Raw genomic sequence first — 27,379 nt, 5'->3', positions numbered from 1 at the left:
TCCCATCACCTAGATAACATGTCTCTTTTATTTTATGTCATAATTAATGTGTGATATGTTCTACATGACCCATTTTAAATGTTGTGTATTTCAGAGTCTCTGGCCTGAAGATTGTCCCATAAACCAAAACCGGTCACTGTAATCAAGAATAAATTATTAATTGTTTAAAATGTAATAGATTGCTGACTACAAACTACATCTACGAACAAATGTAATGTACTGTGATGTGGTTAATATTCCTGTATTGCTTCAGCAGGTGCCTGTGAGATATACGTGTATGACCCCCACGCATAACTCTACTTTCTTCAACAACATGTTGTCAGTTTGTGCAAAATGAGTTAATAGCTTCAACAAAACCATCATTTACTGTTTTCATTGCTGCTGCTTCTTTGCTTGGGTCAACAATAATACTTGTACTACCTTTTCAATAAAAAACAAAAAATAAAAATCTGCATCCAAATTAAAAAATATAATGAAACGATGGCAGCAATGTATACCTCTATCAGAATTACGGCACACTGAACTGGTGTTGCGACTGCAGCTGTACGAGGTGGAGCGGGCGGAGACGGTGCCGTGCTCGGTCGTACTGACGCCGACGTCGGTGCTGACGTGCCGCGAGCACTGGTGGCCGCGCTGGGTGGGCGTCGGCAGCCCCGGGGGCGGCGCGGAGGGGCGGCGCGGGCGGGCGGAGACCCTCGCCCGGGCGCCGCTCGCCGACATCACGTCCGTCACGGTCGCCACCGACAGCGACAGCTGGTGCATCCTGGTGAGTCCGGAGTGCTCTGGGGTAGCCGTGGTACTTTTAAAAAAATGCAATGTGAGGTGGATACAAAAGGCTGTTCAGTTTGTTACAAAAGCCTCTATTTAGCAGTCCGACAGTAGTTAAGCGGGATTTTCGTAACTGGGTAAGCTGATCCACACGTCACACATGTCTCGGTAATTTGCACGCTAAATCGAATCGGGGTGTGCCACGAGATGCTGCATCTCTTCACAGATCAAAATATTGCAGTGCAGAACACATCACGAAACAGACGTAGTGTTCGGTGTAGCTACTGCTTTCAGTGTGAGGTTGCTGTTAGATATGTGTGAAAGAAGTTTAACTTGTATGTCTCACATTTTTGTTCTTGACTTGGCCCTCAAAGCTGCAATTACTACTTTAAATTACAAAACAATACTATTTCTTCTACACTGCATTTTAGTAATGAACTTTCCACACCTGTTGTAAGTTAAAATGTGATATATTTTCCTATCTTTCAAATCCGTCAGCAACTGTACTCCAACGTTATGGTAATGTCTCAAATTACAAGACCCTTTTCATTCTGAACAGTTCTTGTAGCTCCATTTGCATTATTGGTAAACTAGAATAGGAGTCTACACATCTCCCAGGCAGAATGTCAATTAACAGAATACTTACTTTCACATAGGAGCAGTTATTTCCTCTCATCAAGTCGCCACAGCCTCCGTCCTGTGCTGAATATGCACGTTGTCCCTCAGTGTGACTTAACATGTGTACAACAACAACAACAAAAAACCAACACACAATATCTGAATATTTATTTCTGAATATTTATATATTTAGTATTTTTATTATATAAATTAGTTTTGTTGCAATTATCTTTCATTGTTAAGAAGGTGTAGGGATATGACTCAATTCTGTAGAGTGTTTGTATCATGACAGGTGTCATGTTTATTGTAGTGACAAATGGTGGTGAGTTGTAAATAGACTTTTGTATTTACAGATGTAGGAACCCGCTTTTTTTTTTTTTTTTTTTTTTAAAAAAAAAAAAAAAAAAAAAAAAAAAAAAAAAAGAAAAGAGGATACAGTGGTAGTTTGTTGTTGTTGTGGTCTTCAGTCCTGAGACTGGTTTGATGCAGCTCTCCATGCTACTCTATCCTGTGCAAGATTCTTCATCTCCCAGTACCTTCTGCAACCTACATCCTTCTGAGTCTGCTTAGTGTATTCATCTCTTGGTCTCCCTCTACGATTTTTACCCTCCACGCTGCCCTCCAATGCTAAATTTGTGATCCCTTGATGCCTCAAAACATGTCCTACCAACCGATCCCTTCTTCTAGTCAAGTTGTGCCACAAACTTCTCTTCTCCCCAATCCTATTCAATACCTCCTCATTAGTTACGTGATCTACCCATCTAATCTTCAGCATTCTTCTGTAGCACCACATTTCGAAAGCTTCTATTCTCTTCTTGTCCACACTAGTTATCGTCCATGTTTCACTTCCATACATGGCTACACTCCATACAAATACTTTCAGAAACGACTTCCTGACACTTAAATCTATACTCGATGTTAACAAATTTCTCTTCTTCAGAAACGCTTTCCTTGCCATTGTCAGTCTACATTTTATATCCTCTCTACTTCGACCATCATCAGTTATTTTACTCCCTAAATAGCAAAACTCCTTTACTACTTTAAGTGTCTCATTTCCTAATCTAATTCCCTCAGCATCACCTGATTTAATTTGACTACATTCCATTATCATTGTTTTGCTTTTGTTGATGTTCATCTTATATCCTCCTTTCAAGACACTGTTCATTCCGTTCAACTGCTCTTCCAAGTCCTTTGCTGTCTCTGACAGAATTAAAATCTCATCGGCGAACCTCAAAGTTTTTACTTCTTCTCCATGAATTTTAATACCTACTCCGAATTTTTCTTTTGTTTCCTCTACTGCTTGCTCAATATACAGATTGAATAACATCGGGGAGAGGCTACAACCCTGTCTCACTCCCTTCCCAACCACTGCTTCCCTTTTGTGCCCCTCGACTCTTATAACTGCCATCTGGTTTCTGTACAAATTGTAAATAGCCTTTCACTCTCTGAATTTTACGCTGCCACTTTCAGAATTTGAAAGAGAGTATTCCAATCAACATTGTCAAAAGCTTTCTCTAAGTCTACAAATGCTAGAAACGTAGGTTTGCCTTTTCTTAATCTTTCTTCTAAGATAAGTCGTAAGGTTAGTATTGCCTCGCGGGTTCCAACATTTCTACGGAATCCAAACTGATCTTCTCCGAGGTCGGCTTCTACCAGTTTTTCCATTCTTCTGTATAGAATTCGGGTTAGTATTTTGCAGCCGTGACTTATTAAACTGATAGTTCGGTAATTTTCACATCTGTCAACACCTGCTTTCTTTGGGATTGGAATTATTATATTCTTCTTGAAGGCTGAGGGTATTTCGCCTGTCTCATACATCTTGCTCACCAGATGGTAGAGTTTTGTCATGACTGGCTCTCCCAAGGCCATCAGTAGTTCTAATGGAATGTTGTCTACTCCCGGGGCCTTGTTTTGACTCAGGTCTTTCAGTGCTCTGTCAAACTCTTCACGCAGTATCTTATCTCCCATTTCGTCTTCATCTACATCCTCTTCCATTTCCATAATATTGTCCTCAAGTACTTCGCCCTTGTATAAACCCTCTATATACTCCTTCCACCTTTCTGCTTTCCCTTCTTTGCTTAGAACTGGTTTTCCATCTGAGCTCTTGATATTCATACAAGTGGTTCTCTTCTCTCCAAAGGTCTCTTTAATTTTCCTGTAGGCAGTATCTATCTTACCCCTAGTGAGACAAGCCTCTTCATCCTTACATTTGTCCTCTAGCCATCCCTGCTTAGCCACTTTGCACTTCCTGTCGATTTCATTTTTGTGACTTTTGTATTCCTTTTTGCCTGCTTCATTTACTGCATTTTTATATTTTCTCCTTTCATCAGTTAAATTCAATATTTCTTCTGTTACCCAAGGATTTCTATTAGCCCTCGTCTTTTTACCTACTTGATCGTCTGTTGCCTTCACTACTTCATCCCTCAGAGCTACCCATTCTTCTTCTACTGTATTTCTTTCCCCCATTCCTGTCAATTGTTCCCTTGTGCTCTCCCTGAAACTCTCTACAACCTCTCATTCTTTCAGTTTATCCAGGTCCCATATCCTTAAATTCCCACCTTTTTGCAGTTTCTTCAGTTTCAATCTGCAGTTCATAACCAATAGATTGTGGTCAGAATCCACATCTGCCCCTGGAAATGTCTTACAATTTAAAACCTGGTTCCTAAATCTCTGTCTTACCATTATATAATCTATCTGATACCTTTTAGTATATCCAGGATTCTTCCAGGTATACAACCTTCTTTTATGATTCTTGAACCAAGTGTTAGCTATGATTAGGTTATGCTCTGTGCAAAATTCTACCAGGCGGCTTCCTCTTTCATTTCTTCCCCCCAATCCATATTCACCTACTATGTTTCCTTCTCTCCCTTTTCCTACTGACGAATTCCAGTCACCCATGACTATTAAATTTTCGTCTCCCTTCACTACCTGAATAATTTCTTTTATCTCGTCATACATTTCATCAATTTCTTCATCATCTGCAGAGCTAGTTGGCATATAAACTTGTACTACTGTAGTAGGCATGAGCTTTGTGTCTATCTTGGCCACAATAATGCGTTCACTATGCTGTTTGTAGTAGCTAACCCGCACTCCTATTTTTCTATTCATTATTAAACCTACTCCTGCATTACCCCTATTTGATTTTGTATTTATAACCCTGTAATCACCTGACCAAAAGTCTTGTTCCTCCTGCCACCGAACTTCACTAATTCCCAGTGGTAGTACAAATTAAATATTTAGCTACCAAGAGGAAATAAACTACAGATAGGTTATAAATCTAAAACTGCAGCAGCTTATTTCAGAGTGAAAGCCGTCTTTATAATATAATTGGTTAACGATAGCTGGCATAAGCTGTATTAGCATTAAGCGGTACAGTTATACTTCTTTAACACAGTGTACCCATACAGTTTCTGCAAGTTGCTTGCCTTTGGTTAATCATATCTTGCCTCATTCCGCACCCCATCAGCTAAATACGATAAATGAATTAACCAGTAAGTAAACAAATCAATCGACAGAAGGTAATAAAAAGCTTCCGTGTTCTACCGTCTACATTAGCTTCTGTGATACGAAAAATTTCCACAGACTAATGTGATTAGCCGCTACAAAACATTTGATTGGATTATTTTAAACCACCTTCCCCATTTATTTATTAGGGTTCTGTACCTCAGTCGGTAAAAATGGAACCCTGGTAGGATCACTTTATTGTCCATCTGCCAGTCTGTTTGTCTGTGTGTCCAATTGTTAAAGCCCTTTTTTCTCATGAACGGGCAGACATATCAAGCTGATACTTATCACACTTACTGAGGTCTGTAGTCCCTTGTCAGTGTGAAACATTGAAGCTTCCAAGTCAATGCAACAAAAGATACTGCCATTGATGTTATGTATTTTGATACTCGCAAACTCGCTCATTGAAACCTATATGATTCCTCTCGTTGACGTGTATTGTGAAATTTGGCAAGAAGCAAGGTTTCACAGTACAAGTAAAGAAAAATATCTGAAAATTGTTAATTTGTAATTATAATGCACGAAAAAATATTTCTTTTGTCGTTCATTATCTGATGTGGAACAATCAGTAGTTCTGCATTCAAGCTGACTGGGTTGCAATGGTAAGAGTCAGACATTAGGGGCAAGGAATGTCTTTATTGTTCTTATGATACAGTTTGGAATTATCCATCATTAGATATCCAAGAACAGTTTCTGCACTTAGATATAGCAATTCGAGCTATATGTGAAACATTCCAAAACTACACACATCAAAAACGTTTGCATCACCCCGACTCCCAGAAGCCCTGAAGATAGATGTTGACTGTGGATATTGTATCACAGAGATATCACTAAACCTGCCCATAGATGTAAATAACCGTGCGTGAGCAGCGCCTATTAGACGGACCGGGTCTGACAGCTGATCAGTTCCCGTCATCCCACCAGGAAGGAGGTACACGGCTCATGTTGTCTGTAGTTCAATGATACCTAGATGGTCAACACTGCAGTTCGATCATGTCTGCATTGTTACTTTGTGCCAGGAAGGGCTCTCAACAAGGGAAGTGTCCAGGTGTCTCAGAGTGAACCAAAGTGATGTTGTTCGGACACGGAGGAGATAGAGAGAGACAGGAACTGTCGATGACATGCCTCGCTCAGGCCACCCGGAGGCTACTACTGTAGTGGATGACTGCTACCTGTGGATTATGGCTTGTAGGGACCCTGACATCAATGCCACCATGTTGAATAATGCTTTTTGTGCAGCCACAGGACATTGTGTTAGGACTCCAAATTGTACACAATAGGCTGCATGACATTCTCCTTCACTCCTGATGTCCGTGGCGAGGTCCATCTTTGCAACCACGACACCGTGCATCGCGGTACAGATGGGCCCAACAACATGCCGAATGGACCGCTCAGGATTGGCAACACGTTCTCTTCACCGATGAGTGTCGCGTATGCCTTCAACCAGACAATCGTCTGAGACATGTTTGGAGGCCACCCGCTCAGGCTGAATGCCTTGGACACACTGTACAGCGAGTGCAGCAAGGTGGAGGTTCCCTGCTTTTTTGGGGTGGCATTATGTGGGACCGACGCACGCTGTTGGTTGTCATGGAAGGCACCGTTACGGCTGTACAATACACGAATGCCATCCTCCGACCGACAGTGGAACTGTATCAGCATCATATTGGCGAGGCATTCGTCTTCATGGACGTCAATTCGCGCCCCATCCTGCACATCTTGTGAATGACTTCCTTCAGGATAACGACATTGCTCGACTATAGTGGCCAGCATGTTCTCCAGACACGAACCCTATCAAATTTGCCTGGGATGGATTGAAAAGGGCTGTTAATGGATGGCGTGACCCACCAAACAATCTGAGGGATCTATGCCGAATCGCCAACGAGGAGTGGGACAATCTGGACCGACAGTGCCTTGATGAACTTGTGGAATACATAGACGAATGCCATCCTCCAACCGACAGTGGAACCGTATCGGCAGCATATTGGCGAGGTGTTCGTCTTCGTGGACGAAAATTCTTGCCCCCTCGTGCACATCTTGTTAACGACTTCCTTCAGGATAATGACATCGCTCAACTAGAGTGGCCAGCAAGTTCTCCAGACATGAACCCTATCATACCTGCCTGGGATAAATTGAAAAGGGCTGTGGATAGTATGGCACGACGAATACAGGCATGCATCAATGCAAGAGGACGTGCTACTGGGTATCAGGAGTACCAGTGTGTACAGCAGTCTGGAACACCACCTCTCTAGGTCTCGCTCTATGGTGGTACAACATGCAATGTGCGGTTTTCGTGAGCAATAAAAAGGGCGGAAATGATGTTTATGTTGATCTCTATTCCAGTTTCCTGTGCAGGTTCCGGAACTCTCGAAACCGAGGTGATGCAAAACTTTTTTTGATGTGTGCAGTAATCACTCCTGGGTATCTAATGGATAAATTCTGAAACAGGGGATATGGGCATACGATCATTCCTGGCCTGGTGTTTGACTTTCAGCATTGTGACCCAGTCAGCCTGTTCGGAGAACTGCTGGTTATTATAATAATAGTCTCATGCCTCTTGCACGAATTTATTACATTTAAGTTATTGAAGTTAAAACGCTCTTGAAAATCTTGGAATCTCTGGGACCAATGGGTTGAGCCATTTTGTTTTGGCTTATCTAGTGTGGTGCTACGGTTCTATGGAGCACTCTGTAGGCTTATACTTCCAAATAAAATTAGTTAGATTACTTTTTGGCCAGTATCAGTGTCAATAACAGGCAAAAATGGTAGAGATTCTTGATTCCCAGAAGGATGAACAAATTTGTAAAAAGCCTCAGTACACGAATCTTACTCACATCTGGCAATTTTTTTTTTTTAAAAGTAGCAGTATTTCCCCTCTTTTTTATTCTGTTCTCTCTCTCTCTCTCTCTCTCTCTCTCTCTCTCTCTCTCTCTCTATGTGTGTGTGTGTGTGTGTGTGTGTGTGTGTGTGCGTGTGTGTGTGTGTGTGTGTGTGTCCAACCTCTTTGTCTCAGTCCATCTTCACTTCACACTTTCACCTTCTACACACATAAAAAAAGTTTTGCATCACCTCGGTTCTGAGAGATCTGTAACGTGTACAGAAAATTGGAATAGAGATCAACATAAAAGTCATTTCCGCCCTTTTTATTGCTCATGAAAACCACACATTGCATGTTGTACATACAGTGAGACCTTCAGAGGTGGTGCTCCAGATTGCTGTACACACCCCTACCTCTGATACCCAGTAGCACATGCTCTTGCATTGCTCCATGCCTGTATTCATTGTAGCATACTATCCACAAGTTCATCAAGGCCATCTGCTTCACGTCTGCTGTGCAGCGAGCTACCTTAATTTAAGTATTAACTGTATTTTTCTTACTTGTCACTTCTTCTTCCGTGTGTTTTTGCTTTTAGGAAGCTTTAATTGTCGAGTGCTATTAATAGTGTTCCATAGATTTCGTGTTTGTTTTGAATACAGTCAGAGATAGTCCCTTTAGTCAACCATAGTGCCAGTAGTGCTAGTGTCTGGTTTCAATACAGTCCAGAGTCTACCGTATCTTCCTTCGCCGTCAGCGTTGTCGTGGTTACCGTGAGACACCGTTATACCCAGAGGAAAGGCGCGTCGATCTTAGAGCATGAGATATGATGACCTTAAGCCATTGACAACACCCAACGGTCACGGTAGCACCTGATTCCAGAATAGCTGCAGTAGTTAAGATCTACGAACTATCCCCTGTTGACCAGGTCCCCAAAACTTAACTCGTAACGAGATCCCTTCAAAGCAAATTGTCATAACGATCGTCTATAAAGGCTTCGTACAACGAGAATAAATGTTACGGTTTATGGAATAATAACAGATACGACCAAACTGTCTTGTGTCTTCTGCTTTATTTAACATAACTTCGTTCACAGTTTCGTTTCGCATTCACCACTCATTCACCGAAACCCTTTGATGAACAGTTTTGGTTGCTTAACACCAACAGTCAATGATAATGATACAGCTTTTATCCTTTTTATAAATTGAAGCCCGCTCTCCGTGATATAATAAAAAAAAAACCGGTCTCAATACCGCGTCCCACGTGAGATGCGAATAGACTTATCCCGGAATTGACCGCCCTGTAGGTGTACTCAATTTAATGACCACACTTCACTTCACTGTCTGCTATTTCGCGTAACTGAATGTCCATTTGTTAGTCTGATTATACACTGTAGCTATTTAAAATTCGCCCCTATATTTTTCACAACGCACAATTAGCACTTCGTTACTTGTTTTCTTTTTTTTTTTTTTTTCTTCTAAGAGTAAACGGAAAAAAAAGACACCGTATCATCGGCTTAGTCGATATAAAGCAAAACACCTTAATATGCCCAATTTTACCTCTTCTTATAGGATCGGCTACCTTACTCATCAATTTATTACATATTATTTCCAATAACACTAAACAGGTATTGCCGTTATATTTTAATTGTATTCAAAAGCATGTTACTACTATTATGACCGACCAAATCATAACAAATCGCGCATCGTGCGTTTTTAACGATAACTTTACGCTATTCAAGTTCCGTTACAGCTGTCTTGACTCGTAATGTTACACGGCCCCCCAGACTGTGATGTCTTGAAGAGGGTTCCAGACAGAACAGGCTTATTTTTTTTTTGTGTACTGTGACAGGAGAGGGTATTTGTTTCGGCGAATACACTGACTCTCAGATTCACTCAACAAGTCAGTACATACATTCTACAATATTTAAGTTGAGTTAATGGGCCTAGACAAAATGCCCTTAACTAAATTCCACATTTGTTTATAGGTTGTCTTAGAAACACTTCGCACTAATCACTTCATATTTACACCACATTTTTTTTTCTTGGATGAAGCCCTCAGTTCTTCAACCGACTGTGCAAGGCAGGGATCACGGCCGGGTTCGACGATTGGCATCCTAGGCCAAAACACTTATCAGGCCACTTGTTTAACCAGAGAGGATTTGGTCCTTTTCTTTTCCTCTTAATTCCAGTTTTAAATCATCCATCCTCGCTGTTCGGTGAGAGGATAAATCGTATTTCAGCGTCGTCATTGTTGCTGATACCAAGAAGGTATCTCATGGAAATCGTCGGTACATTCTTTAATTTTCTTTGTAAGTTAGTATAAGTACGTCTTTATCCATTGGTGCTTTTATTTAGTCCACTGAGTGTAGTCTTGGTATCATTCAGTGTTTCTTGAATCTATATTTTGCTCATTATTGATAATACTTCTTCAGGTCTATGTGAGGGAACAAGCCTTTAATTACATCAGTATCACACTCTGCCAGGAGGTAGCTCCCTTCATGAGGTATTTTCATTATTTTATATGGACCTGTATATAAATATTGCCATTTCTTATTCAGTCTTTTCCTGGTTGGTGCTTTTGGGTGATTTCTCAATAAAATTTCTTCACCTACATCATATGTGACTACTTTCTTCACATTTTTATCAAAAAGGGTTTTTCTCAATTGTACTTGATGCTTCAGGTTTTCGTAGACCTTCTTCACCATATCTTCTTTCTTGGTAATCTTTTGTTCATCCATTCTGGCACAATACTTTCACCAAATACTATTTGGTTAGGTGAATAACCTGTCGATAAGTGTGGTAAGTCATTATACACTTTCTCAAATTCATAAATCCAATCGATCCATTTATAATGTTGTTTGGGTATGTACGTCCGTAAAAATCGGTTCAATTCTCGGAAGATTCTTTCAACCGGATTTCCACAAGGGTAAAATCTTGAGATGTAAATGTGCTGGATTCCTTGTTCTTTCATAGTGTCTCTCCATACTTTGCTTGTATAATAAACAGCGTTGTCTGTCAAGATCATTATAGGTTTGCCAAGTATTTTGAAAAGAGATCATAGAAAGCCAATACATATTTGAACCGTCCACATGTCACGGGACATGGCCCACAGACATCACATGACACCAACATTAAAGGTTGTTGTGGGATGATAGGATGTAATTCTATCTTCCGACAATAGTTTATGGGTTTCGCCTTCTGACATATTTTGCACTTCTTAATAATATTTGTAGCTATACGTCCCAAATTTGGATGATAGCAGTATTGTGCTATTTTGGCTGTACATTTAGCGGCACCAAAATGACCCCAATTCAAGTGAATGTACCATACTAGTGATTCTAAATATTTATTTGGAACACAAACTTTCCAAACATCTTCTTCATCCTTCCTCCGATACAATATTCCGGATTTTAATTGATACTGTTCTTGAGAGTGACTTAGCGTTTTGCTTTCAACAGCATGCCTACTGGCTTTCCACAACTTATCATCTTCTTGCAGTTGTGGAAGACTTCGAGATAGCTGTGAAATCTGCCTCTCACAATATTGCCTTGATAAATTCATGACTTTAAAGTCAATAGTCCGTTCTTCACACTCGTCAGCATTCTTTCTTTTCGGTAATCTTGAAAGAGCATCGGCTATGATGTTGTCTTTCCCTCTGATGTGTTTGAGCGTAATATCATATTCTTGCAGTAGCAAGGCACACCGGGTTAAACGTGAATGGAACATCCTTCCTGTTAAAATAAAAGATAAAGCTTTGTGGTCGCAGAATACAATGATCTTCTTTCCATATACAAAATAGCGAAACTTTCTAAGGGACCAGACCACGGCTAGTACTTCCAATTCAGTAGTACAATATGCACGTTCACAGCTAGAGAGTGTTCTGCTGGCAAACCCAATTATCTTGATGGTACTGATATCTTCTGGATTGTCCATCTGGAAAAGAGTGGCACCCAATCCTGTTTCAGAAGCATCCGCAGCAATATAAAAATCTTGATCAAGTCTCGGATGATGTAACAGTGGAGCATTAGTCAAAGCATTGCGGATGTTATCAAAAGCTTGCGTGCATTCGGAATTCCACTCCCACATGACATTTTTTTTTAACAGCTGTAACAAACAGTCTTGGCTTCCTAACTGATTGGGTAAAAATCATCGAAAAAATGAAACTAAGCCGATAAATGACTTTAATTCCGTTCTATTCTTTGGATAAGCACATCTGTTAATCGCATCCATCTTTTTAGGATTTGGTTTTATCCCTTCAGGAGTGATTATATGTCCAAGAAATTTCAATTGGTTATGAGCAAACTTGGATTTTCTCAAATTTACGGTAACTCCGTATTCCAAAAATTTCGCAAAAACTCTTCTTAATAAGTCCAAATGTTCCTCCCAAGTTTCAGAAGCAATTAGCAAATCATCCACATATAAAGTAACTTCATTCAAAAGGTCTCTGCCCAGTACGGTATCTAATGCCGATATGAAAACACCACCGCTTATTTTCAACCCAAATGGCATGACAGTAAACTGGTAACTTCGGCCCAGAAAAACGAATGCAGTATATTTTCTAGATTCTTTCGATATTCTAGTTTACCAATATGAACTACGCATATCCAAAGAAGTTAAGAAGCGGGCACCATAAAACTTTTGTACTAACTCTTCTAGGTTCTCCGGTCGCGTTCGTACAGGTATAATGATCTTATTGATCTCTCTGGCATCCAACACCAATCTGATGTCACCATTGGGTTTAATTACCGCCACAAGAGGGTTACAATATTCAGAATCTGAGGGCTCAATAATACCCCATTCTAACATTTTATTGATTTCCTTTCTGACTACTTCTTTCTTTGTCCATGGGATAGAATAGGAAGAACGACAAAAGGGTTTATGTACATATATCTTTATATGGTATTCAAAGTCTTTTATTATACCCGGACGTTTACTAAAAATTGACTGATATGCTTCCAACAAGTAGTACAGTTCATCCCTTTGGATAACAGATAAATATTCTGATTCTAACACCTTTTTCTGCAATGACATTTTATCCATCATTTCTTCAGAACATTCAATAAGGCATATATCATACACATTTTCATCATCAATACTGACATATTTTATCATTAGATTCATACACAATTGATTTGGAATTAATCGGCCCTTTCTCAGGGTGGTTGTCAAAACATTACCATTGGAATTAAATATACATTCACCTTTCTCTAAATTAATGATTCCACCGGTCTCACATAAAAAATCCAAACCCCAGATACATGGTACTGTCATTTTAGGAACAACCAGGAATGTACTTTCCATTTGAGCCCCCTGTATTGTAACGTCAACACGTACCTGTTTCACAACTTTTTGCATTTTTGCGCTGAACGCGCCAGACACGGTACATCCTGTGATAGGAAAAGTGGGCATTTTTACCCCTCGGCTTATCTGTTTTAAACAGTCCAACATCATGACACTAATAGTTGCTCCAGTATCAATTAATATTTCAACATCAACATTATTTATACTTGTTGGAATTATTGCCTGTAAAATTTGTCCGCATTTATTAGAAACTTCAGGTTTTTCTTCAATTAACTCATTCCTTATATCCTGATCATTATTGTACCTTAAGACTCTCACTTCAAATTGATGCCTGCCTTCCTTCTCATTTCCAGTCATCCTAGGAAGGCATTTGGTGACTGGTATTAGTTTAATCTATCTCGTTGAGTCATCGGTGGGGGTTCATGAACTTCCACAATCCGTACAGTATGATCCGAGTTATGGTATTCACCCCGTCGCACATTGGAGGCTCCTTCGCCCATTGGTATAACTCCTTGTGCTGGATGAGGACTCGAGGCATTTGTTCCATCCTGCCGATGAACATTATGCTTCGAATTATCTTCCCAAGGTCGAATGCAGTTGGGTTCATCACTTGGGTACCTGTTACTCTTATTAATATCACTACTATGCACATTCGCGTTACCATATCGAGGTTTACCTCTAGCACAGTAAGTATCTCTTCTATATTTATTATAATCATTGTTTTTATTGCAACCATAGGATGAAGATTGTCCACGCTCCTGTGATGCGGGTTTGACCTGGTTTTCGGTATTATTATTATCATACGTTAAATTATTATTATAATTATTCATATTACTATGAGTGTGAGTCGACATTTGATTACTACTCATTTGTCTTGCGTCTTCCATAATCATACACTCCTGGAAATTGAAAAAAGAACACCGTGAATTCATTGTCCCAGGAAGGGGAAACTTTATTGACACATTCCTGGGGTCAGATACATCACATGATCACACTGACAGAACCACAGACACATAGACACAGGCAACAGAGCATGCACAATGTCGGCACTAGTACAGTGTATATCCACCTTTCGCAGCAATGCAGGCTGCTATTCTCCCATGGAGACGATCGTAGAGATGCTGGATGTAGTCCTGTGCAACGACTTGCCATGCCATTTCCACCTGGCACCTCAGTTGGACCAGCGTTCGTGCTGGACGTGCAGACCGCGTGAGACGACGTTTCATCCAGTCCCAAACATGCTCAATGGGGGACAGATCCGGAGATCTTGCTGGCCAGGGTAGTTGACTTACACCTTCTAGAGCACGTTGGGTGGCACGGGATACATGCGGACGTGCATTGTCCTGTTGGAACAGCAAGTTCCCTTGCCGGTCTAGGAATGGTAGAACGATGGGTTCGATGACGGTTTGGATGTACCGTGCACTATTCAGTGTCCCCTCGACGATCACCAGTGGTGTACGGGCAGTGTAGGAGATCGCTCCCCACACCATGATGCCGGGTGTTGGCCCTGTGTGCCTCGGTCGTATGCAGTCCTGATTGTGGCGCTCACCTGCACGGCGCCAAACACGCATACGACCATCATTGGCACCAAGGCAGAAGCGACTCTCATCGCTGAAGATGACACATCTCCATTCGTCCCTCCATTCACGCCTGTCGCGACACCACTGGAGGCGGGCTGCACGACGTTGGGGCGTGAGCGGAAGACGGCCTAACGGTGTGCGGGACCGTAGCCCAGCTTCATGGAGACGGTTGCGAATGGTCCTCGCCGATACCCCAGGAGCAACAGTGTCCCTAATTTGCTGGGAAGTGGCGGTGCGGTCCCCTACGGCACTGCGTAGGATCCTACGGTCTTGGCGTGCATCCGTGCGTCGCTGCGGTCCGGTCCCAGGTCGACGGGCACGTGCACCTTCCGCCGACCACTGGCGACAACATCGATGTACTGTGGAGACCTCACGCCCCACGTGTTGAGCAATTCGGCGGTACGTCCACCCGGCCTCCCGCATGCCCACTATACGCCCTCGCTCAAAGTCCGTCAACTGCACATACGGTTCACGTCCACGCTGTCGCGGCATGCTACCAGTGTTAAAGACTGCGATGGAGCTCCGTATGCCATGGCAAACTGGCTGACACTGACGGCGGCGGTGCACAAATGCTGCGCAGCTAGCGCCATTCGACGGCCAACACCGCGGTTCCTGGTGTGTCCGCTGTGCCGTGCGTGTGATCATTGCTTGTACAGCCCTCTCGCAGTGTCCGGAGCAAGTATGGTGGGTGTGACACACCGGTGTCAATGTGTTCTTTTTTCCATTTCCAGGAGTGTATCTATAGAGTCAATCACCGACAAGAACTGTTCTACATCATGGTCAGGAACATTTATTAACTTTTCACGTATATTTATGGGCAACCTTCCCTTTAAAATTCTGATCACTTCCTTGTGAGAAATTGGATCACTCCAATAACGTGTCTTATTTATGTACTTTTCAAAATATTGCCTTAAAGTACTCCTTTTACTGTTAAAATACTCAGGTTGGTAAACCTCTTTTCTTAATTTCTCTTGTTTACTCGACGACCAGTATTTTGCCAAAAAAAGTTGTTCAAACTCAGCGCAAGTATGGCAACTTTCACTTACTTCGGCGGCCCATAATGCGGCTTCTCCGGTAATTTTGGATACTATAAATTGAAGTCGGTCGTGTTCTGACCAGCTACGCGGAAATATTCTTTTGAAATTATTGATAAAGATTTTCGGATGCAGGTTGTTCTTTTCAGTGGAGAATGTTGGGAATTGTCTACTTTTAAAAATGCTGTTCTCCACTTTAAAGAAGGCAAATATCCTCGCTGACCAAAAGAATCATCATCTTTACCAACAGAATCATCAACTTCCCAATGCAAATTTTCACCACAATTGTACTTCGTATTATCACATGTTCGGTTGTTTTTCGACCTATTCTCCGAACGTTCGTCCTCTGTCAACAAATTTTGTGATGACTTTCGTTCTAACTCCGCCAATTTATGATTGGTTTCCTTTTGCCATTTAGGTAACTCATCAACTATTTTCTCTTTTATTTTCTGAATTTCGCTAGTGAAAAGCTTAATTAATTCATCATTTCTACTTAGGTGCTCATTGATATTTTCATTTGGCTGGGATCCAATAGTAGTCTTAACCTTGTCTACAATTTCATTTCCTTTTATTTCTATCCATTCAGTTAGATCTTCGTCAAGTCTTTTGGTTTGATCTACTAAATACTTGTCAATCCCTTTACGAGCATCAGACTCAAACTCGACTATTTGTTTCGAAAGCTCTTCTATCTGTGCGCTAGCATTGAAACAGCTGCTTTCACACTTAACCATCCTATTGGACAGGCCATCATAACTCTTCGAAACTACCTCATATTTCTTTTCTACATCATGAAGTTTTCCCATTAAATTATTATATTGCCTTTCTAAGGTGTTATAAAACTCTACATCTAGTTCTCCAAATTTCGCATTTAATTGAGTCTCCCAGTCCGCCTTTAATTCTTTCTTAGTATTTTCCAGTTTATAATCAAAGGTGTTCAGTTTGCTTTCCAAAGAATCCATTTTAACTTCTAATGAACCAAATTTGGCCTCAAATTTTTCATTTAACTTTTGATTGTCCTCTTTTAATTGCTTATTATCTTTTTCTAGTGAACCAAGTCTTCCATTCATTACACCCATTTGAGTATTTATTGATACCAGCATATCAAAAATTTTTTGATTAATATTTCCATTTTGAGGATCAACTTGCTGATCTACTTCCGAAACCTCAAGATCTTTATGTTCTCCTACGCTGCTTACCTTACTTATCATTGTATTTGAATCTCCTAACGGCTCTAAATCAATAACTGTATTATTATCTGTACATGTCTCCTGTCCCACATTGAGCTCATGGGATGCATCATCCCTATCCTCTTCACTTTCCTCTCTCTCTCTACTCATTACTCTACTCAACTGCACATTATCATGTATCCTTTTCATTTGTTTTGACATGATTATTCACTACCAAGACATACACTTATTTTCACTATGTATTTATATATATTTATCTACCGAAATCAAAAGTCTCAACTTCCTTTTTTTTATAATTATACAGTTATTTTAATCATACCTGGTAGTATCGCTCACTTTTAGCGATTATTGAAGAATACCTCTTTCATTGGACAGACTCACTGGCTGCTACAATATTTTCCAACTCTAGGGTTCGTGAATCCGGATGACACTCGACTCGATGCAGCAATCCTCCTCGATCGAGCCGCACGTTGTGGCGCCACTTCTACCGTATCTTCCTTCGCCGTCGGCGTTGTCGTGTTTACCGTGAGACACCGTTATACCAAGAGGAAAGGCGCGTCGATCTTAGAGCATGAGATATGATGACCTTAAGCCATTGACAACACCCAATGGTCACGGTAGCACCTGATTCCAGAATAGCTGCAGTAGTTAAGATCTACGAACTATCCCCTGTTGACCAGGTCCCCAAAACTTAACTCGTAACGAGATCCCTTCAAAGCAAATTGTCAGAACGATCGTCTATAAAGGCTTCGTACAACGAGGATAAATGTTACGGTTTATGGAATAATAACAGATACGACCAAACTGTCTTGTCTCTTCTGCTTTATTTAACATAACTTCGTTCACAGTTTCGTTTCGCATTCACCACTCATTCACCGAAACCCTTTGATGAACAGTTTTGGTTGCTTAACACCAACAGTCAATGATAATGATACAGCTTTTATCCTTTTTATAAATTGAAGCCCGCTCTCCGTGATATAATAAAAAAAAACCGGTCTCAATACCGCGTCCCACGTGAGATGTGAATAGACTTATCCCGGAATTGACCGCCCTGTAGGTGTACTCAATTTAATGACCACACTTCACTTCACTGTCTGCTATTTCGCGTAACTGAATGTCCATTTGTTAGTCTGATTATACACTGTAGCTATTTAAAATTCGCCCCTATATTTTTCACAACGCACAATTAGCACTTCGCTACTTGTTTTCTTTTTTTTTTTCTTCTAAGAGTAGATGGAAAAAAAAAGACGCCGTATCATCGGCTTAGTCAATATAAAGCAAAACACCTTAATATGCCCAATTTTACCTCTTCTTATAGGATCGGCTACCTTACTCATTAATTTATTACATATTATTTCCAATAACGCTAAACAGGTATCACCATTATATTTTAATTGTATTCAAAAGCATGTTACTACTATTATGACCAACCAAATCGTAACAAATTGCGCGGCGTGCATTTTTAACGATAACTTTACGCTATTCAAGTTCCGTTACAGCTGTCTTGACTCGTAATGTTACACAGAGACAGGTAGTGCTATTTTCATTGTTTTCTACAAGAAGTGGCTAGCAATCACAGTTTAGTCAATAATCAGCCGCCTTTAGAGAATTAGCAGTCTAGTTAAAAGTTGATTAACTATCTTCAGTAAATTGATTCCTTAGGATGGATAGGATGTGTGACTGCTGTGTACAGACGCAGGAGGAGCTGGCCACTGTTCGCGAACAGCTGAACGTGTTGATGGCCGCGGTCAGCCATCTTCAGGCTGCTGCCTCGGAGTGTAGCAGCAGTGGGGAGTGTGGTGTGTCGTAAGGTACACCCCAGGTGTTACATGCTTCACCCACTGTCCCTGCTGTCGAGACATCTTCGCGAGTACCGGGCGCGGTTGGGCCACCCTCTCCCCAAGGGGAGTGGCGGGTTCAGCGGCGTTCGCGGCGCACGAGGCGGAGGGTCAATGTGGAGGCTGGCCGTGTGGCATCGCCCGCTTTGCCTGTGAATGGACATGTGGCCGCTCCTTCAGCGAGGTCCGAGCAGGCACACGGGGGGAGGGGTTTATTAGTTATTGGGAGCTCCAACATTAGGCGGGTGATGGAGCCCCTTAGGGAAATAGCGGAAAGGTCGGGGAAGAAGGCCAGTGTTCACTCTGTCTGCTTGCAGGGGGGTCTCATCCGAGATGTGGAGGAGGCCCTACCGGCGACGATGGAGTGCACTGGGTGCACCCGACTGCAAATTGTTGCTCATGTCGGCACCAGTGACTCCTGCCGTCGGGGTTCAGAGGTCATCCTCATTTCGTACAGGCGGTTGGCGGAATTGGTGAAGGCGGAAAGCCTCGCTCGCGGGGTGGACTCAGAGCTAACTATTTGTAGTATCGTTCCCAGAACCGATCGCGGTCCTCTGGTTTGGAGCCGAGTGGAAGGCTTAAACCAGAGGCTCAGACGATTCTGCGGAGATCTGGGGTGCAAAATTCTCGACCTCCGCTACCGGGTGGAGAAATGTAGGGTCCCCCTGAATAGGTCAGGTGTGCACTACACGCCGGAAGCGGCTACGAGGGTAGCGGAGTACGTGTGGAGTGCACATGGGGGTTTTTTAGGTTAGAGAATTCCCTCCCTAGGCCCCACAAGGCGCCTCCTGAGACGCGGCAAGGTAGGAGTAGGCAAAATGCAACAGGGAATAACAATATTAATGTGCTAATAGTAAACTGCAGGAGCGTCAATAGAAAGGTCCCGAAACTGCTCTCATTAATAAACGGTCACAATGCCCATATAGTACTAGGGACAGAAAGCTGGGTGAAACCAGACGTAAACAGTAATGAAATCCTAAACTCAGATTGGAATGTATACCGCAGAGACAGGCTGGACAGTGAAGGGGGAGGCGTGTTTATAGCGATAAGAAGTGCAATAGTATCAAAGGAAATTGACGGAGATCCGAAATGTGAAATGATTTGGGTGAAGGTCACGGTTAAAGCAGGCTCAGACGTGGTAATTGGATGTCTCTATAGGCCCCCTGGCTCAGCAGCTGTTGTGGCTGAGCACCTGAAGGATAATTTGGAAAATATTTCGAGTAGGTTTCCCCACCATGTTATAGTTCTGGATGGAGATTTTAATTTGCCGGATATAGACTGGTAGACTCAGACGTTCATAACAGGTGGCAGGGACAAAGAATACAGTGAAATTTTTTTAAGTGCTTTATCTGAAAACTATCTTGAGCAGTTAAACAGAGAACCGACTCATGGCGATAACATATTAGACCTTCTGGTGAGAAACAGACCCGAACTATTTGAAACAGTTAACGCAGAACAGGGAATCAGCGATCATAAAGCGGTTACGGCATCGATGATTTCAGCCGTAAATAGAAATATTAAAAAAGGTAGGAAGATTTTTCTGTTTAGCAAAAGTGACAAAAAGCAGATTACAGAGTACCTGACGGCTCAACACAAAAGTTTTGTCTCAAGTACAGATAGTGTTGAGGATCAGTGGACAAAGTTCAAAACCATCGTACAATATGCGTTAGATGAGTATGTGCCAAGCAAGATCGTAAGAGATGGAAAAGAGCCACCGTGGTACAACAACCGAGTTAGAAAACTGCTGCGGAAGCAAAGGGAGCTTCACACCAAACATAAACATAGCCAAAGCCGTGCAGACAAACAAAAATTACGCGAAGCGAAATGTAGTGTGAGGAGGGCTATGTGAGAGGCGTTCAATGAATTCGAAAGTAAAGTTCTATGTACTGACTTTGCAGAAAATCCTAAGAAATTTTGGTCTTATGTCAAAGTGGTAGGTGGATCAAAACAAAATGTCCAGACACTCTGTGACCAAAATGGTACTGAAACAGAGGATGACAGACTACAGGCCGAAATACTAAATGTCTTTCTCCAAAGCTGTTTCACAGAGGAAAACTGCACTGTAGTTCCTTCTCTAGATTGTCGCACAGATGACAAAATGGTAGGTATCGAAATAGACAACAGAGGGATAGAGAAAAAATTAAAATTGCTCAAAAGAGGAAAGGCCGCTGGACCTGATGGGATACTGGTTCAATTTTACACAGAGTACACGAAGGAACTTGCCCCCCTTCTTGCAGCGGTGTACCGTAGGTCTCTAGAAGAGCGTAGTGTTCCAAAGGATTGGAAAAGGGCACAGGTCATCGCCGTTTTCAAGAAGGGACGTCGAACAGATGTGCAGAACAATAGACCTATATCTCTAACGTCAATCAGTTGTAGAGTTTTGGAACATGTATTATGTTCGAGTATAATGACTTTTCTGGAGACTAAAAATCTACTCTGTAGGAGTCAGCATGGGTTTCGAAAAAGACGGTCGTGTGAAACCCAGCTCACGCTATTCGTCCACGAGACTCAGAGGGCCATAGACACAGGTTCACAGGTAGATGCCGTGTTTCTTGACTTCCACAAGGCGTTCGATACAGTTCCCCACAGTTGTTTAATGAACAAAGTAAGAGCATATGTATATCAGACCAATTGTGTGATTGGATTGAGGAGTTCCTAGATAACAGAACGCAGCATGTCATTCTCAATGGAGAGAAGTCTTCTGAAGTAAGAGTGATTTCAGGTGTGCCGCAGGGGAGTGTCATAGGACCGTTGCTATTCACAATATACATAAATGACCTGGTGGATGACATCGGAAGTTCACTGAGGCTTTTTGCAGATGATGCTGTGGTGTATCGAGAGGTTGTAATGATGGAAAATTGTACTGAAATGCAGGAGGATCTGCAACGAATTGATGCATGGTGCAGGGAATGGCAATTGAATCTCAATGTAGACAAGTGTAATGTGCTGTGAATACATAGAAAGATAGATCCCTTATCATTTAGCTACAAAATAGCAGGTCAGCAACTGGAAGCAGTTAATTCCATAAATTATCCGGGAGTACGCATTAGGAGTGATTTAAAATGGAATGATCATATAAAGTTGATCGTCGGTAAAGCAGATCCCAGACTGAGATTCATTGGAAGAATCCTAAGGAAATGCAATCTGAAAACAAAGGAAGTAGGTTACAGTACACTTGTTCGCCCACTGCTTGAATACTGCTCAGTAGTGTGGGATCCGTACCAGACAGGGTTGATAGAAGAGATAGAGAAGATCCAACGGAGAGCAGCGCGTTTCGTTACAGGATCATTTAGTAATCGCGAAAGCGTTACGGAGATGATAGATAAACTCCAGTGGAAGACTCTGCAGGAGAGACGCTCAGTAGCTCGGTACGGGCTTTTGTTAAAGTTTCGAGAACATACCTTCACCGAAGAGTCGAGCAGTATATTGCTCCCTCCTATGTATATCTCGCGAAGAGACCGTGAGGATAAAATCAGAGAGATTAGAGCCCACACAGAGGTATACCGACAATCCTTCTTTCCACGAACAATACAAGACTGGAATAGAAGGGAGAACCGATAGGGGTACTCAGGGTACCCTCGGCCACACACCGTCAGGTGGCTTGCAGAGTATGGATGTAGATGTAGATGTAGATGTAGATGTAGAGGGCACTGTTGGTCCAGATTGTCCCACTCCTCAATGGCGATTCAGCATAGGTCCCTCAGAGTGGTTGGTGGGTCACGTCGTCCATAAGCAGCCCTTTTCAATCTATCACAGGCATGTTCAGTAAGGATCATGTGTGGAGAACATGCTGGCCACTCTAGTCCAGCGATGTCGTTATCCTGAAGGAGGTCACGATGGGGGCGCAAATTGTTGTCAATGAAGATGAATGCCTTGCCAACATGTTGCCAATATGAATGCCTTGCCAACATGTTGCCAATATGGTTGCACTATTGGTCAGATGGCGTTCACATATCGTACAGCCGTTACGGTGCCTTCCGTGACCAACAGAAGCATCCGTCAGCCCCACATAATGCCACCCCAAAACAACATGGAACCAAAACATCATAACACGACATCCTGTGGCTCTACGAAAAAGATTATTCGACATGGTGGTGTTGCTGTCAGGGTTCCTCCGAGCCGTAATCCATAGGTAGCAGTCATCCACTGCAGTAGTAGCCCTTGGGCAGCCTGAGCGAGGCATGTCATTTACAGTTCCTGTCTTTCTCTATCTTCTCCATGACTGAACAACATCGCTTTGATTCACTCTTGAGACACCTGGACACTTTGCTTGTTGAGTGCCCTTCCTGGCACAAAGTAACAATGCGAACATGATCAAACTGTAGTATTGGCCATCCAGGCACGGTTGAACTACAGACAACACGAACTGTGTACCTCCTTCCTGGTGGAATGATGGGAACTGATTGGCTGTCGGACCCCATCTGTCTAATAGGTGCTTTGCTCATGCATGGTTGTTTGCATCTTTGGGCGGGTTTAGTGACATCTCTGAACAGTCAAAGGGACTGTGTCTGTGATACAATATCCACAGTCAACATCTATTTTCAAGAGTTCTGGGAACCAGGGTGATGCAAAAATTTTTTTGATGTGTGTATCATTTATGGACTGAATCTGGCACAGTTCTAACCGAACCAATGTACAGGGTGATTCAAAAAGAATACCACAACTTTAAAAATGTGTATTTAATGAAAGAAACATAATATAACCTTCTGTTATACATCATTACAAAGAGTATTTAAAAAGGTTTTTTTTCACTCAAAAACAAGTGAAGAGATGTTCAATATGGCCCCATCCAGACACACGAGCAATATCAACCTGATACTCCAACTCGTTCCACACTCTCTGTAGCATATCAGGCGTAACAGTTTGGATAGCTGCTGTTATTTCTCATTTCAAATCATCAATGGTGGCTGGGAGAGGTGGCCAAAACACCATATCCTTAACATACCCCCATAAGAAAAAATCGCAGGGGGTAAGATCAGGGCTTCTTGGAGGCCAGTGATGAAGTGCCCTGTCACGGGCCGATCCATCGCCTCGGGTAGTTGACGTTCAGACGATAAGGTTTCATAACTAACCTTTTTCGTAGGACTCTCCAAACAGTTGATTGTGGAATTTGCAGCTCTCTGCTAGCTCTGCGAGTCGATTTTCCTGAGCTGCGAACAAATGCTTGCTGGATGCGTGCTACATTTTCATCACTCGTTCTCGGCCGTCCAGAACTTTTCCCTTTGGACAAACACCCATTCTCTGTAAACTGTTTATACCAATGTTTAATGCACCACCTATCCAGGAGGTTTAACACCATACTTCATTCGAAATGCACGCTGAACAACTGTCGTCGATTCACTTCTGCCGTACTCAATAACACAAAAAGCTTTCTGTTGAGCGGTCGCCATCTTAGCATCAACTGACGCTGACGCCTAGTCAACAGCGCCTAAAACGAACAAATGTACAACTAAATGAAACTTTATAGCTCCCTTAATTCACCGACAGATAGTGCTTAGCTCTGCCTTTTGTCGGTGCAGAGTTTTAAATTCCTAAAGTTGTGGTATTCTTTTTGAATCACCCTGTATTATCTGCTTTCTGTGATTCCTGCCCTTTCACTTCTGTTTTCCCTCTTCCCTACAACACATGGGTCCCCTCAATCTGAGGTCTGAGTAACATGCTCAGACACATTCCTTTAGAAACTAGATGTTTCAGAAGGTGGGAATGGTTTTTTTTTTTTTTTTGCATTCAGTGCATGTATTGGCAATACTAAAAAAATATTTCTCTTAAAAATGTGAGGTCAGGCTGATAAGTTCATGACTTTGATGAGAGATCATACCCAAATTACAAGTTTCTTATTTGCATTGAAGTCATATATCTATTCTGTGTAAGATTAGAGCATTGTAGAGAGCATCTAAATGCAGTAATTGTGTGTGATTTAACGAAAATGGAGAAAAATGAATGCATTAACCAGTTGTCGGAATCTGTGTGTAAATCTGTTAAGGTGGAAAAAACAAAGAACATTTTTGTCTACCATTATGCATGTTGCAGTTGTTTAAATTCTGTATTCTTTATATTGTTTCTACTTTACTATCACACTAGTATATTGTTTTGTGGCAAAATAAATGCAACCTTGCAAAATTTTGGTTTGTTGCTTTAATTTTGGTCACCAGTGTAGACCCATTACATTCAACACAAAACAAAAGCACAATCCTACAAATAGATTTCCCTCAATGAACTAATCCTTAAAAAAACTATTTTGTCAGTGCCAAGGCTCATGGTGACAGTCTTTTGCAATTCTCAAGGTGTGATATTTATAGACTGCTATTTTGCCCAACTTCTATTTTGATACATGACATCTGCAACTGTCACTGCTGGTAATATTGATATCAAGCACAGTTCTACAGTGAATTTATAACTACTTTAACTACCTTGCAAAGGGTAAATGGAACATTCTCATATTGTGCTGCATCAGGATCAATTCCACAAAAATATATTTAAAAAAAAAAAACTCCAGTTGATAGAAGCTAAGGGTTCTCTTTCACCAGGACAGTCGGCACAACTACACATCTGTTTTTCCATGGCAAAATTTATGGAATTAAGCTACGAGCTGATACCTATCCACCCTACTCTCCACATTTATCTTGGAGTGACTTCTGCATCCTCACATACCTCAAACATTGACTCGGTCAGAAGAAATTTGGGCCAGTGAAAACATAGTGCTTGAACAAATTTTCTATTTTACATACCTTGAAAAATAGTATTTCTTGTAAGGATTAAAAAATGAATAAAAGATGATAAAGGTACTGAGCTGAAAGGAGAGAATGTCGAGAAAGTAAAGTTTTTGTTTAATAACATTATTTTGTATACAGAAATCACAGACTTATCAGTCTACTCTCATAAGTAATGGCTATTCACTCTACCTCCTGGTAACTTCATTTTACTACGCTGACGGTATGTGTGCCCCTGTTGCAGGAGTTCTCGTGCCGCGAGGTGCATGCCACGAGCGGAGACTGGGTGCTGTACTTCGCGTCGCCACGCGAGATGATCGCCTTCAGGGAGGCCCTGCGCGCACTGTGGCCCTCTGTTTCAAAGGTCGGTTGGCTGCTCATCTGTGCTGGCAGTTCTCATATCTTCTGCCACCTCTGAATGGCAATTTTGAGTGTGCAGTCTTTGGTTACTTTTCAACATAATCACCAAAAACATTGAGACATTTATTGTACCTGTGGCCAGGCTTTGCAATACCCTCTTCAAAAAATGTTGCCGCCAATAATGTCAAAGTTTTTTGTAGCCTAAATGTTTAGTAATTCTAGAGTGTATGTGGCCAAGATAGACACGAAGGCCATGCCTACTACAGTAGTACAAGTTTATATGCCAACTAGCTCTGCAGATGACGAAGAAATTGAAGAAATGTATGGTGAAATAAAAGAAATTATTCAGATAGTGAAGGGAGACGAAAATTTAATAGTCATGGGTGATTGGAATTCGGTAGTAGGAAAAGAGAGAGAAGGAAACGTTGTAGGTGAATATGGATTGGGGCTAAGAAATGAAAGAGGAAGCCGCCTGGTAGAATTTTGCACAGAGCACAACTTAATCATAGCTAACACTTCGTTCAAGAATCATAAAAGAAGGTTGTATACATGGAAGAAGCCTGGAGAGACTAGAAGGTATCAGATAGATTATATAATGGTAAGAAAGAGATTTAGGAACCAGGTTTTAAATTGTAAGACATTTCCAGGGGCAGATGTGGACTCTGACCACAATCTGTTGGTTATGAACTGTAGATTAAAACTGAAGAAACTGTAAAAAAGTGGAAATTTAAGGAGATGACCTGGATAAACTGACTAAACCAGAGGTTGTACAGAGTTTCAGGGAGAGCATAAGGGAACAAATGACAGGAATGGGGGAAACAAATACAGTAGAAGAAGAATGGGTAGCTTAGAGAGATGAAATAGTGAAGGCAGCAGAGGATCAAGTAGGTAAAAAGACGGGGGCTGGTAGAAATCCTTGGGTAACAGAAGAAATATTGACTTTAATTGATGAAAGGAGAACATATAAAAATGCAATAAATAAAGCAGGCAAAAAGGAATACAAACGTCTCAAAAATGAGATCGACAGGAAGTGCAAAATGGCTAAGCAGGGATGGCTAGACGACAAATGTAAGGATGTAGAGGCTTATCTCACTAGGGGTAAGATAGATACTGCCTACAGGAAAATTAAAGAGACCTTTGGAGAAAAGAGAACCACTTGTATGAATATCAAGAGCTCAGATGGAAACCCAGTTCTAAGCAAAGAAGGGAAAACAGTAAGGTGGAGTATATAGAGTAAGGAAGGAGTATATAGCGGGTCTATACAAGGGCGATGTACTTGAGGACAATATTATGGAAATGAAAGAGGATGTAGATGAAGATGAAATGGGAGATACGATAATGCATGAAGAGTTTGATAGAGCACTGAAAGACCTAAGTCAAAACAAGGCCCCGGGAGTAGACAACATTCCATTAGAACTACTGACAGCCTTGGGAGAGCCAGTCCTGACAAAACTCTACCGTCTGGTGAGCAAGATGTATGAGACAAGCGAAATACCCTCAGATTTCAAGAAGAATATAATAATTCCAATCCCAAAGAAAGCAGGTGCTGACAGATGTGAAAATATTACTGAACAATCACTTAAATAAGTCACAGATGCAAAATACTGACGTGAATTCTTTACAGGCGAATGGAAAAACTGGTAGAAGCAGACCTCGAGGAAGATC

At 41.7% G+C, this 27,379-nt stretch overlaps 1 protein-coding gene across 1 annotated transcript in view; it reads left to right on the top strand.

Moving 5' to 3' along the window:
- LOC124719799 overlaps positions 1–27,379 on the top strand; it is a 293,431-nt gene that overhangs the window by 226,131 nt on the left and 39,921 nt on the right. Inside the window, exons 17-18 of the mRNA XM_047244994.1 lie at positions 542–766; positions 25,599–25,718. Coding sequence (XP_047100950.1) covers positions 542–766; positions 25,599–25,718 — 345 coding nt within the window. The remainder of the gene's footprint in view (positions 1–541; positions 767–25,598; positions 25,719–27,379) is intronic.

Source organism: Schistocerca piceifrons, chromosome 11 (genome assembly GCF_021461385.2).
Source record: "Schistocerca piceifrons isolate TAMUIC-IGC-003096 chromosome 11, iqSchPice1.1, whole genome shotgun sequence".
NCBI lineage: Eukaryota > Metazoa > Arthropoda > Insecta > Orthoptera > Acrididae > Schistocerca > Schistocerca piceifrons.
This window is presented reverse-complemented; position numbering and strand designations above follow the sequence as displayed.